This window comes from Perognathus longimembris, chromosome 6 (genome assembly GCF_023159225.1).
Source record: "Perognathus longimembris pacificus isolate PPM17 chromosome 6, ASM2315922v1, whole genome shotgun sequence".
Classification (NCBI taxonomy): Eukaryota; Metazoa; Chordata; class Mammalia; order Rodentia; family Heteromyidae; genus Perognathus; species Perognathus longimembris.
In genome coordinates, this window is record NC_063166.1 from 7842279 (window position 1) to 7856038 (window position 13760).

The following is a 13760-nucleotide window of genomic DNA, read 5'->3' on the forward strand; positions in this document are numbered from 1 at the left end:
AAAGCTATATCCCTAGCTCCTAGGAGCATAATTCTGATACTTTTTTTTTTTGCCAGTCCTGGGCCTTGAACTCAGGGCTTGAGCACTGTCCCTGGCTTCCTTTTGCTCAAGGCTAGCACTCTGCCACTTAAGCCACAGTGCCACTTCTGGCCATTTTCTATATATGTGGTGCTGAGGAATCGAACCCAGGGCTTCATGTATACAAGGCAAGTTCTCTTGCCACTAGGCCATATTCCCAGCCCCTGATAATACTTTTTGATAACTAAGAGCTGAGAGTTTATGGGTGTTGGCCTTATAAGAGAAAAAAAAACAAATACAAAACACAATTTCCTCTATGAAAGAGATTATTTCTAGTTAGAAAATGGGTAAATGGGGGCTGGGGATATAGCCTAGTGGCAAGAGTGCCTGCCTCGGATACACGAGGCCCTAGGTTCGATTCCCCAGCACCACATATACAGAAAATGGCCAGAAGCGACGCTGTGGCTCAAGTGGCGGAGTGCTAGCCTTGAGCAAAAAGAAGCCAGGGACAGTGCTCAGGACCTGAGTCCAAGGCCCAGGACTGGCCAAAAAAAAAAAAGAAAAGAAAAGAAAATGAGTAAATGATATATCCTGAGAAATGTTTTAAAGAATATTTAGGGAAAATTAGTGTGAATTTACAGTAACTAGGATAATAATAATTAGAAAACTTTAGTAGAAATTAAGCCCTTAACAAAATGGAAATTTGGCTTAGTAGTAGAGCACTTGCCTAGCATACATGAAGCCCTGGGTTCGATGCCTCAGCACCACATAAACAGAAAAAGCTGGAAGTGGCTTTGTGGCTCAAGGGGTAGAGTGCTAGCCTTGAGAAAAAAAAAAAAAAGAAAGAAGCCAGGGACAGTGTCCTCAGTCCCAAGCCCCAGGACTGGCAAAATAAAAGTAGCCAAATGAATGTCATGATCTAATTTGACTGAAGGTAATCTGTCTACAGATTTTCCTTTGTGTGGTTCGAGGGTTTCTTATCTAGGGACCTATCCTCAGCCATCTGCAGAGCAAATTAAAGAGGAAAAGATCTCTACTTTGGTCCTACTGTGTGTGTGCGCAAGAGAGAGAGAGAGAGAGTGTGTATGTGTGTTTATATTTCTGGTATGGGGATTTGGGTTATGGGGATCCAGAATAAAAAGGTTTACTGTAAAATAGTCATCTAGTTTCATTCCCCTGGACGCGTTGACCACTAGGTTTTTCTTAGGACCAACACTGAAAAAGTAATGCTAGAAAGGAAAAAGTGTTACCACTGTTTACAAAACATTTTCATGTACATCATCTAGCAGATTCATTCCTTTTTTCATTTTGCCTTTGTGGTTGGCTTCCATATAGTCATTCTGGTAGGTTGAGTCCAGGCCCTTTCTGGGCAAGTGCTCTACCATTTGAGCCATGCCCTGTTGAAAATGTAGGTTTTTGCATTCGTTTACTTTAGGGATAGGGCCTTGAGTTGACACTGGGGAGTAGTGCTATTTATGCTTCCTGTGCAGTTGGAATGACAAGAGCACAACCACTACAGTCGGCTTATTGAGTTGGTGGTGGGGTCGCCGACTTTTTGTCAAGACTAGTCTCAAACCAGGATCCTCCCAATCTCTGCCTCTTGCATAGCTGGGATTATAGGCACACTACTGCACTGGGGCAGATTTCATTCTTTTCTGACCTATCCTTTTACTAAAGAAAGTGACAATTACCCCACCTACTCCACAAGATGTATTTTTCCCCCCAGAGGGACACATATGTTACTTAAAGTGAGGCTCAACAGAAGTGAGATTTATAGGCGGCTTTCTGTATCTGTACCTGATGCTCCATTTCTGCTTTGAAATACATTGTACCCAACTTGAGTTTGCCTTTTTGTGTGTGGCCCTCTCAGCTCGCAAGGGGGACTGTGATACAGTTTCCACTTTCAGAGGAACCGAGTTTGAATTGAAAACGCATGGATCTTAAGTTGGAATGCTCACTGCAACCACCCCCTCGGTGGGAAGCTCTCTTGCTTAAAGAATTCTTTTCCTTTTGGGGGGGGGGCGCTGTGCCAGGTTAAGAGCGCGGCGACTGCTCGAGACATGGATAGATGCAAACATGCGGGGCGGTTACGGCTCGCCCAGGACCACTCCATCCTGAACCCGCAGAAGTGGCGCTGCCTGGCGTGCGCCACCACCGAGTCCGTGTGGGCGTGCCTCAAGTGCGCGCACGTGGCGTGCGGCCGCTACATGGAGGACCACGCGCTCCGGCACTTCCAGGACACCGGGCACCCGCTGGCCATGGAGGTCCGGGACCTCTACGTGTTCTGCTACCTGTGCAAGGACTACGTGCTCAATGACAACCCCGAGGGGGACCTGAAGCTGCTCCGGAGCTCGCTCCTGGCCGTGCGGGGCCAGCAGGACCGGGCCGGGCGCGGGCGGACGCTGCGCTCCGCGGCCGCGGGCGAGGACGCGGCCCCGCCGCCGCCGAGCGCGCCCCGGGGGCAGCCGCAGATGCTCACGGCGCTGTGGTACCGGCGCCAGCGCCTGCTGGCCAAGACGCTGCGGCTGTGGTTCGCCCGCAGCTCGCGGGGCCGGGCGCAGCTGGAGCGGCGGCGGCAGGAGGAGGCCCTGGAGCGCAAGAAGGAGGCGGCGCGGCAGCGGCGGCGGGAGGTGAAGCGGCGGCGGCTGCTGGAGGAGCTGACCAGCGCGCCCCCGCGCAAGAGCGCGCGCCTGCTGCTGCTGGCGCCCCGCCCCGCCGCGGGCCCGCCGGCCCCCGCGCCCGCCGCCCTGGCCGCCGCCCGCCGCGCCGCCCCCGGCCCGCTCAAGCCGCGCCGCCAGCCCACCGTGGCGCCCGGCGTCACCGGCCTGCGCAACCTGGGCAACACCTGCTACATGAACTCCATCCTGCAGGTGCTCAGCCACCTCCAGAAGTTCCGGGAGTGCTTCCTGAACCTCGACCCCTCCACCACCGAGCACCTCTTCCCCCAGGCCGTCAACGGCCAGGCCCCGCTCCCGGGCCGGCCCGCCGGCTCCGCCACCCAGCTGTCGGCCCGGAGCGACCGCGTCGAGGGCCTCGGCTGGCACGGGGGCGCCTCCCTCAGCAGGAGCCTGGAGCTCATCCAGAACAAGGAGCCCAGCTCCAAACACATTTCCCTCTGCCACGAACTGCACACCCTCTTCCGAGTCATGTGGTCCGGGAAGTGGGCCCTGGTGTCGCCCTTTGCCATGCTCCACTCCGTGTGGAGCCTCATCCCCGCCTTCCGGGGCTACGACCAGCAGGACGCGCAGGAATTCCTCTGCGAGTTGCTTCACAAAGTACAGCAGGAGCTCGAGTCCGAGGGCTCCACGCGCCGGATCCTCATCCCCTTCTCCCAGAGGAAGCTCACCAAACAGGTCTTAAAGGTGGTGAACACCATATTTCATGGGCAGCTGCTCAGTCAGGTAAGTGTACGCCCACCCCAGCCCGGGCTCTGCCCAGCACAACCAGCGAGGCTTGGAGGAAGCCTGACTTCCTGTGAATGGCTCCCCACATCCCGGGATAATGAGTATGGCCAACATTTTCTGGGATTATGCATATGTTTTTTTGTTTTGTTTTTTTTTTTTGCCAGTCCTGGGCCTTGGACTCAGGGCCTGAGCACTGTCCCTGGCTTCCTTTTGCTCAAGGCTAGCACTCTGCCACTTGAGCCACAGCGCCACTTCTGGCCGTTTTCTATATATGTGGTGCTGAGGAATTGAACCCAGGGCTTCATGTATAGGAGGAAAGGATTATGCATATTTGAGAATGACCATTGTACCATACACTGCGATGGCCTTGTTGATGAACTTGACAGATTTTTTTGTTTCACTGGCCATAACATGGTATTTTCAGCGAATGAAATAATGGATAACCCAATATTCTGGTTGTATACTCACTGTTCCATCCCCCATCCTTTAGTCACTTTTAGGAAACTGAACCGAATTTGCCCGTAACCTTGACTCCATAGTAGATAGCAACCATTCTTTTCCATCACCCACAGGAGAAGCCAGTGACTGTCTAGCCTGCCAGAGGTCTAAGCAAGCCTCCTTCCTATGCCCCCCCCCCTTTCCTGGATCTGTGACCAAAAGTGACCTAGGCAGAGCCAGTGAAAACAGGAGGAAAGAATTTTTTTTATATAGATTTAAAAAGTGGGGGCATAGCTGGTAATGTGGCTACGTGGTAGAGGGCTTGCCTAGCATGCATGAAGCACTGCGTTCGATTCCTCAACATCACATATACAGAAAAGGCCAGAAGTGGCACTGTGGCTCAAGTGGTAGAGTGCTAGCCTTGAGCAAATGGAAGCCGGGGACAGTGCTCAGGCCACACACACACACACACACACAAAAGTAGGGGCAGGAAGCTTTGAAGACACTGAGATTTTGCATTTTCATGCCTTGGCTTTTATAGTTTTGAAAGATTGATGGGTAGGTTGGGAAGAGAAAGTTTATTGATGCTTTATTAATTTCTTTTTCAAGCATGGGAAGTACATCTGGGAGAGTTGTAAATGTGAGGTATGGTGCTGCAAGAAGCAAGGGCAAACAGGCAAGTTGGCTGCATGGAAGGGCCGAGTTATGGGGTAGTTGAGAGAAGCAAAACTGCCCCCAACCACGCTGCCACCCTCACCTGCAGTCTGTACTGCTGCAGCCTTCAGTAGAGAGCATACTTTGAGAGAAAGTGATGGGTGCAATGTTTTCTCTGTGGTTTTTCTAATATCACATGGTTAGAATGTGTATCACATTTTAATACAGCTCTAGTTCTTTAAAGAGTATTTTTTTTTCTGATACCAGGCTTTGAACTCAGGACCTGGTACTCAGCTTTGCTTACTTAGCTGGAGCTCTGGCATTTGAACTATGCCTCCAACTCATGTTCTGTCAGTTGTTTTGGAGATGGAGTCACAAAGACTTTCTTGTCCACGCTGGCTTCAAACCATAATCTTCCAGATTTCAGCCTTCTTGAACTCAGGGTCTGACTGAGCACACTGTTTCTGAGCTTTTATGTTCAAAGCTAGTGCTCTACCTCTTGAACCACACCTCCATTTCTGGCTTTTTTTGGTGGTTAATTGGAGATAAGAGTCTCACAGGTTTTCCTGCCCAGGCTGGCTTTTAACTGAGATCCTCAGATCTCAGCCTCCTGAGTGGCTAGTATTAGAAGTATGAACCACTGAAACCTAGCAATACTATGTTTTTTTTTAATTATACACTTAATTTTGGTAAAGTTCTATGTCTTACATAAAGTAAGCAAAACTATATGTGTGAAATATGGAAAATATAGATAATGTGCAAAACAAACTTTTCATTCTAGGTTACATGTATATCATGCAATTACAAATCCAATACCATTGAGCCCTTTTGGGATCTGTCCCTGGAATTCCCTGAACGCTATCACTGTATAGAAAAAGGGTTTGTCCCGCTGAATCAGACAGAGTGCCTGCTCACTGAGATGCTGGCCAAGTTCACGGAGACAGAGGCGCTAGAAGGGAGAATCTACGCTTGTGACCAGTGTAACAGTAAGTGCTGGGTGGAGAACTGGGCAGAGGAGGCGGGTGGCAACTGGAATGTCATTTGAAGGTGCTCTAAACTCATTTAAAGGCTTTGTCTCCCATTTTCTGAAAATAATTAATATAGACTCCCTGTTTTAAAAACAAAGATCTAGGTCTCAGATTGTAGCTCAGTGGTAGAACGCTGTTAGGCACCATGCTTATTACATTAAAGTCCGAGTCCACCCCACCATCACAAAATAAAGGAGGGTTGGAGTTGGAGCTGCTTTGTCCGCTCCTGACCCACGTCACTCTTTATTTTGGGAAGGTTGCGAATATTAGTGCTTAACTTCACAGGGCAACATGAGGTATACAAGGACTGTGCTACAATGTAGTCACTTGGTGCTTCTGCTAACCCAGTCTGCTCAGAAGAAATGCAGGGCAAAAAATGTAAAAGCACATACTTAGTTTTTATGGCATACAAACATTTGAAAACTAAAGACATAAAATTAGGCTGGGAATGTGGCTTAGTGGCAGAGTGCTTGCCTAGCATGCATGAAGCCTTAGGTTTGATTCCTCAACACCACATAAGCAAAGAAACAGAAGTAGTGCTTTGGCTCAAATGGTAAAGTGCTAGCTAGCCTTGAGCTAAAGAGCTCAGGGACAGCACCCAGGCCCACAGTTCAAGCCCCACAACCTCAAGGCTAGTGCTCTACTATTTGAGCCACAGGGCCACTTTCGGTTTTCTTATGGTTAGTTGGAGATAAGAGTCTCATGGACTTTCCTGCCAAGGCTGGCTTTGAACTGCTATCCTCAGATCTCAGCCTCCTGAGTAGCTAAGATACAGGTGTGATGCACTGGCTCACAGCCAAAAAAAAAAAAAAAATCTTAATACATTAACATTTTAAAGTATATTTTGCACATTAAAAAGTATATTTTGCACTCATCCTATTCTTTGAAGAATTAGGACAATAGTCATGCTTTATATCATTTTGCCATCTTTTTTTTTTTTTTTTTTGGCCAGTCCTGGGCCTTGGACTCAGGGCCTGAGCACTGTCCCTGGCTTCCTTTTGCTCAAGGCTAGCACTCTGCCACTTGAGCCACAGCACCACTTCTGGCCGTTTTCTGTATATGTGGTTTTGGGGAATTGAACCCAGGGCCTCATGTATACAAGGCAAGCTCTCTTGCCACTAGGCCATATCCCCAGCCCCTCATTTTGCCATCTTAAAAATTGAAATATTGGCCAGGTACAAGTGGCTCATACCTGTAATCCTAACTACTCAGGAATAAGACCTGAGGATCAAGGTTCAGGAAAGTCCGTGAGACTTAAAATACCAAAAAGCTGGAAGTGGAGCTGTGGCTCAAGTGGTAGAGTGCTGTTCTTGAGGCCCTACTACTGGCGCGTGCGCGCACACACACACACACACACACGCATGCACAAAATTAAAATGTTACACTTGGCTAACTATAAATTTACCTGTCCTATTCCATTTTGAGATACCAAGATGAGTTAAGTTGGAGTAACTCTGGGGATGGTAATTCTTATCTGTATTCCTAGCTATTCAGGAAAGAGCTGGAGGCTTACAGTTAAAGGCCAGTAAGGGGCGGGGGGGGGATTCAATAGACATCTTCTAAAATAACCAGCAAAAAGAAAAAAGAGAAAATTTGTTTTATTAGGGGCTGGGAATATGGCCTAGTGGTAAAGTGCTCGCCTCATATACCTGAAGCCCTGGGTTTGAGTCCTCAGCACCACATATATAGAAAAAAAAAAGTGGGAAGTGGCATTGTGGCTCAAGAGGTAGAGTGCTAGCCTTGAGCAAAAAGAAGCCAGGGACAGTGCTCAGGCCTTGAGTCCACGCCCCAGGACTGGCAACAAAAATAAAACAAATTAAAAATTGTTTTATTAGAGCATATATATATATATTTGGCCTGGAGCTTGATCTCAATGCTTAGGCACTGTTCCCGAGCCTCTTTGTGCTCAAGACTAGCACTCCACCACTTGAGCCACAGTGCCACTTCCAACTTTTTCTAAGTAACTTATTGGAGATAGGAGTCTCACAGACTTTCCTGCCTGGGCTGGCTTCAAACAGCTATCTTCAGATCCCAGCTTCCTGAGTAGCTAGGATTACAGGTGTGAGCCACCTGTCTATTGTTTAATCCAAGTCTATTGTTTAATAGTAATTCATAAAGCTTTTCTCTTGCAAGGAACAAAAAGATATTAACCGTTCTGCTATTCATTGATATGACAAAATTGGCAAGAAATAACTCTTTTTGGGTTTGTGCCAATTCCTCAGGATTTCTTTAAGCAGATGCAAATAATGGCAAAGAAGGAAAGCTGGCGGGGGCGGAGGGGTGCTGCACGGATCTATTGCTTGTGATGTTTTGGAAAGTCTGTCTTCTACGTCTGTGTCCACCCTAATTAAAGCATGCCAGGACTGATCAATCTCAATTGAACCAGTAATCTCGTTTCCTTTGTGAATTTCATTTAAGGGAAACAAAGCCCAGATTCTACATTGTTTTCATCTTGGCTCGCACACTCCCTCTGCTGGGTGTGGCAGTCACTGCCAGGTTCCCAAACAGCTGAAGTGATTTTCAGAAATCTGAGGATGGAAAACAGAGCCAGACACCTCTCTAATGTTCCTTTTGCCCCAGGTTCGGACTGCATGCTGGCTGCACACTCCCGATGCACTCTGCTATGAGCAGTGGCACCTCTACCTTCTGTTGTCACAGAAGCTGTGACAAATCATCAGAAGAGACTTAGAATCAGAGGCCAAATCCATCATACATCGTGATCATGATAGCAATGGTTCAATGAGCAGGCATCTCAGTGGACCACTAATTTTATATTCTTATCCATTTACCTCTTTGATTGTCAGTAAGTGCTTATAGAGGCTTGTGATGGCGGTGTTTAGTTGCTGAAAAATTAGAAACTCAGTCCCCCTCCCCTTCTTTTTTGTTCCAGTTCTGTGACTTGAACATAGTGTGGGTGTTGTCCCTGAGCTTTCTTCTTCAAGACTCCACTTCCAGCCTTTTGGTGATTAATTGGAGATGAGAGTCTCACAGACTTTCAGCCTTGGGTGGCTCCAAACTGTGATCCTCAGATCTCACCCTCCTGAGCAGCCAGGATGACAGGCGCAAGCCATGGACAGCTCGCTGCATTTTCCTCTAGAAACACGGGTTCTGTGCTGAACTGAGTGCCCTTGGTTGGGCTACCAGCCTTGCCCTGCATGTCCAAGTAGTAACCAAGTATGGCATAAAAACAGAACCAGCAAGGTCTCTTTTCTAAACGTTTGTATATGCCACATGCAAATCATGCTGAAATTTGTTAATATATTTTGTTCCTTTAATTAGCATACATTAATTATGGAGGGGGAACTGTGATATTTCTATACACATATACTATATAGTCCAGTCGGTGTCACCCCCCCTTTCTTGTTTTATCCACCTCCTAAATCAATTTCAATATATTTCACTGTTCTAATTTCATACATGGAAATGATCTACTTTGTTCCTATTCTTTCAATCTCCTTGTTAGTGCAGCCCCTTCTCACTGTCCTTTTGTCCTGAGTACTGAAAATGTGCATTACTCCCCATTTACTGGTGAAAGGAACTGAGGTTCAGATTTTTGAATAACTTATCACTTAGCATGCCATGGCTGGGAACAGGAAATAGAGTTAGTCCTATGTAGTGAAAACACAAAGTGGGGCTGGGAATGAGGCTTAGGGGTAGAGTGCTCGCCTAGCATGCATGAAGCCCTGGGTTCAATTCCTTAGCACCACATACACAGAAAAAGCCAGAAGTGGCACTGTGGCTCAAGTGGTAGAGTGCTAGACTTGAGCAAAAGAAGCCAGGGACAGTGCTCAGGCCCTGAGTCCAAGGCCCAGGACTGGCAAAAAAGACAACAACACAAAAAACAAAAAAACCCACAAAGGTTTATAAATGATAGCACAGTACCTCACAATTTCAGTGGAATCTATACTGACATAAAACCCTGGCCCAGTTTGCTCCAAAGGCTCACTGTTGCAGTAACCATCCACTACCCACCCATCAGTAAATCAAGACATCTGGAGTGCACCAACCTGATCCCATACCAACAACCCCCTGTTCATAGAAAACAATTGGCAGTAAATATATGAAGATTCGATTGGTTGCTTGTTTCAGTGGGCTAGAGTGAGTGAGGTACACTTGTGTTTTTCTGTTAAGTAGAAGTCTGGAGGGCATTCAGGGATGGGTGGGTCACTGCATGCTCTTCAGGGGCCCTGACTCCTTCTGTTTTACTGTCCTGTCATAGTGCAGGGCTTCTATTCTCACTCGAGGTTACCTCATGGTCCGGGAAAAATTCAAGGAAACTGTGAGAAAAGCAAAGGGATGTTCTCCCACTCCCACCCCCCAGTCCTGGGGCTTAAACACAAAGCCTGAGCACTGTCCCTGAACTGCTTTTTGCCCAAAGCTAGTGCTCTACCACTTGTGTCACTTCTGGCTTTTTTATTTATGTGGTACTGAGGAATCGAACCAAGGGCTTCATTCCTGTTAGGCAAGCGCTCCACCACTAAGCCACATTCCCAGCTCCTCACCCACCAGTGAGTTTTACATGTTGAGAAATGGGGTTGCAGGCATGGCTCCATTTATAGAGAAGTCAGTGTCATGTACGGAGTTTGACTCCTGGTTTTGCAACAAAAAAAAATAAATGTTGAGAAGTAAAGAGAATATAGCTGGGCAGTGGTGGCTCATATCTGTAATCCTAACTACTCAGGAGGCTCACAGTTCAAAGCCAGCCTGGGTAGGAAAGTCCTTGAGTCTCTTATCTCCAAGTAACCACCAGAAAACCAGAAGTTGTGCTGTGACTCAAGTGGTAGAACGCTAGCCTTGAGATGAAAAGAGCTCAGGGACAGCGCCCAGGCCCAGAGTTCAAGCCCCACGACTGCCAAAAAAAAAAAAAAAAAAGAAAGAAAAAGAAGAGAATGTATATTGTGGCAAGTCACTGTTTCTGTCAAAAATGAGACTCCTCACAACGTGTGTCTTATGCCTTCTCAAACCATACAGGCAAGCGACGAAAATCCAACCCCAAACCCCTTGTTCTGAGTGAAGCTAGGAAGCAGTTAATGATCTACAGACTACCTCAGGTCCTCCGGCTGCACCTTAAGAGATTCAGGTGAGCTCGTGCGGGACTTGCAGGTGGCTGTGCACCGAGGGAGTAGCTGCCGCCAAGGCTTGGCGGGAACAAAGTCTTCTCTTGTGTGTGGGGAGAAACCTGTTCCGTAAGACCTGGAACTTTCCGTGGAGACTGAATGGTTCACGTGGATGAACAGGCAAGCTGGTCCTAGAGCCAGCGCACTGGTCTTGGCTCTGTGGCCCTGTCTCACTATCTGGCCCGTACTGGTGTCTGCGCCTCAAGCTCTTCTAGCTGGGCTTTGGCTATGTTGATTCTTCTTTAGGATGAAGCACCAGTTGATTTGTGAGAAGGTGGCAGGCAATAATATAAATGGATTGCTGGCTTACAGATTTCTAGGTTCAAATATTTTATAGAATATTCACAGCAAAGTACACTGGGTATTGATTATTACCATTTTATTGATGGGGAAACCAGAGTTGAAAGGTTGCATTTAGGGGCTGGGAATATGGCCTAGTGGCAAGAGTGCTTGCCTCATATACATGAAGGTCTGGGTTCAATTCCCCAGCACCACATATGTAGAAAATGGCCAGAAGTGGCGCAGTGGCTCAAGTGGCAGAGTGCTAGCCTTGAGCAAAAAGAAGCCAGGGACAGTGCTCAGGCCCTGAGTCCAAGGCCCAAGACTGGCAAAAAAAAAAAAAAAAAAGAAAGGTTGCATTTACTTGGTTGCCTATTTTACCTAACTCTCCCTTTGCTCACCAGTCTTCACTAGTAAGATGTTTCTGTCATGTCCTAGGTGGTCTGGCCGTAATCATCGAGAGAAGATTGGGGTCCATGTCGCCTTTGACCAGGTATTAACCATGGAACCTTACTGCTGCAGGGACATGCTCTCCTCTCTTGACAAAGAGACCTTTGCCTATGATCTCTCCGCGGTGGTCATGCATCACGGGAAAGGGTTTGGCTCAGGACACTACACAGCCTATTGCTACAACACAGAGGGAGGTGCGTGCGCTTTGCTCTGTGGGGTGGGGGACAGGAAAAGGGTTGACGTATTCACATTTTATGCTTTCCTTTTATTTCTATGCCCTGGGTCACTTAGAGGGAAGTTAGATACATTCAGATCCAGTGGAAAGAATTAGGAAAGTTGCTTTCCAGTTTAGGATATAACCACATAAGGGGGTTCTAAAAATTACAAGGAACTGGCCCAGGTACCATGCTTATTAGATCTGTGCCCCTCAATGTTAGAGGTTAGTGTAGTGTTGCCAGCAGTGCTGGTTATTAATCATTTTCCCATCCCCCGTGGTTGTGTACTTCTGTACCCTCAGCTTCCTCAGTTTTGCATGACCTCACCAAGGTAGGCTGCAAATCTCACTAGCCTTGCTTGCCATAAAGCTGAGGACATTACAGAGCCCTTTCTGTGTCCTGACCGGGGTCCTGCCAGGGGAGTGTACAGCCCTTGCCCAGGGTGCAGCTCCCAGCTCCTTCCTTAAGGTAGATGGGCAGCAGGGTGAACCTCCAGCAGTGCCCCAGGGGCAGCCAACAGTTGCCTGTTACTCTCTAGTTTCCGTTTCCTCTTCCCCAGTTCCTATTTTCTCCACCTCTCCCCATGTCACCGTCCCCCATGTCCTGGCTGCCTTTGTGGCAGTTCTGAGGGATAATAAAAAGGCCAGTACCGTAAGGGTGGAAATCACACTGAATGGATACTGTAAGCAGTCTTTGTGGTCAGGTTTGGTGGGGTGAAAGCCAGTGGTTAGGAGGAAGCCGGTTTTCTTCACTTGTCCCTTCCCTCCACCAGTGATCACAGGGCAGCTCTCTCCTGTTCTCCTCTTTCCCTTCATCTCCTGGTTCTGCAGCTGACTAGAAATATAAATTGGGTAGTTATTTTCTCTCTTTCTCTCCTTTGGTTTCCTAGGTTTTTGGGTTCACTGCAATGACTCAAAGCTGAATGTATGCAGTGTGGAGGAAGTGTGCAAAACCCAGGCCTACATTCTTTTTTACACTCAAAGAACAGTGCAGGGAAATGCAAGACTCTCAGAACCCCAACTCCAAGCTCAGGTGCAGTCCAGCAACAAGGATGGAGGCAGACCACAGACATTCCCCTGACTGGGAGGAGTATCAAAGACTGACTTGCTTTGACTCTTATTGATGTCCACACACCTTTCCTCTCACAGAAAGTAAGGCTTACTGCAGGAGCAGATGACTAGGTTTGCCTCACTGGGTCTAGAGTAGAAGGTGATTCCTGTCCTGTCAGAAAATTTGTAGTCACTTTGTGTTGAATGCATTTGGAAATTCCCTCCTTTCATAAAACACCAAAAGGAGTAACTTCTGTGAAGACATGCATCCTTGCTCTGGATATGATGAGGATCTGGGTGGAAGGCAGCCAGGAGAGTGTCCCTGCCCTCTGTCCCTTACATGAGGCCCCTGCTAGTCAGGACCTCTCAGCACCAGAAGATGCTCTCCATGTAAGTGCTGGACAGAGCCTGCCAAGAGGGGCTCTGGCCGGCAGCTTGCGGATGGGATGGCCCCCAGGTGACAGGGGAGGGTGAAGACTTGCCTGCTTCCTTTTCAGAAGGCAGTCGTAGACTGAGAGTAGACTGAGAGGCATGGAGGTTCCATGGGTAGTGAGTGCCCTCCCTAGCCGTGCTGTCATCTAACCATTCCACACTTCCTTTCAGCACAGGGACAGTTCGTATGAGGAAGCAGACTTGAACGTGTTCTTCACTGTGTGCTGAGCCAAAGGCCCTGGCTGGTTCAGGTCTAGGGCAAGCTTGTGCTTTGCTTTCAGCTAGTCTGAGGCTTTCTCAAGGTGCAGTGAGGGTGGAGGGCGTCTCTGAATGTCTGCTGCCTGTTCTCCCCTTGCTGTGGCATGCAGCTTCTCTCCTGCACCCAGAGAGCTAGAACGTTGGTGCTCGCACGGGCCTGTGCCCCGCGTGGACTCCACTCCTATGTGCCCCACTATTGCTGAAGGCCCTGGCCTGTTCCCTTCCCAGTCTGCCACTCTACTGTGGCTTTACCTACCTGTCCTCAGTCCATCACGAAAGTTAGCAAGAGAGCCCTGCCCTTTACTCCAGTCCTTGACTGGGTCCATTTCGAAATGAAATGATGCCCGAACAAGCCCTTCCTCCCATCGGCACCGCCCCGCCGTGCCACAGTGCCAGGGAGGGCAAAGCCTGGCCTACC

At 48.3% G+C, this 13760-nt stretch overlaps 1 protein-coding gene across 3 annotated transcripts in view; it reads left to right on the forward strand.

The window, feature by feature from the left end:
- The window catches only part of Usp49 (ubiquitin specific peptidase 49), a 55529-nt gene extending 41769 nt beyond the window's left edge, over positions 1-13760 (forward strand). For 2 of the 3 annotated variants that reach the window (XM_048347780.1, XM_048347778.1), the window contains 5 exons: positions 2052-3419; positions 5296-5500; positions 10514-10622; positions 11377-11582; positions 12493-13760. In XM_048347780.1, coding sequence (XP_048203737.1) covers positions 2079-3419; positions 5296-5500; positions 10514-10622; positions 11377-11582; positions 12493-12683 — 2052 coding nt within the window. In that variant the 5' untranslated portion in view covers positions 2052-2078 and the 3' untranslated portion in view covers positions 12684-13760. Of the gene's footprint in view, positions 1-1888; positions 3420-5295; positions 5501-10513; positions 10623-11376; positions 11583-12492 lie in introns of all 3 variants that reach the window. The other variant, XM_048347777.1, reaches the window with a different exon arrangement.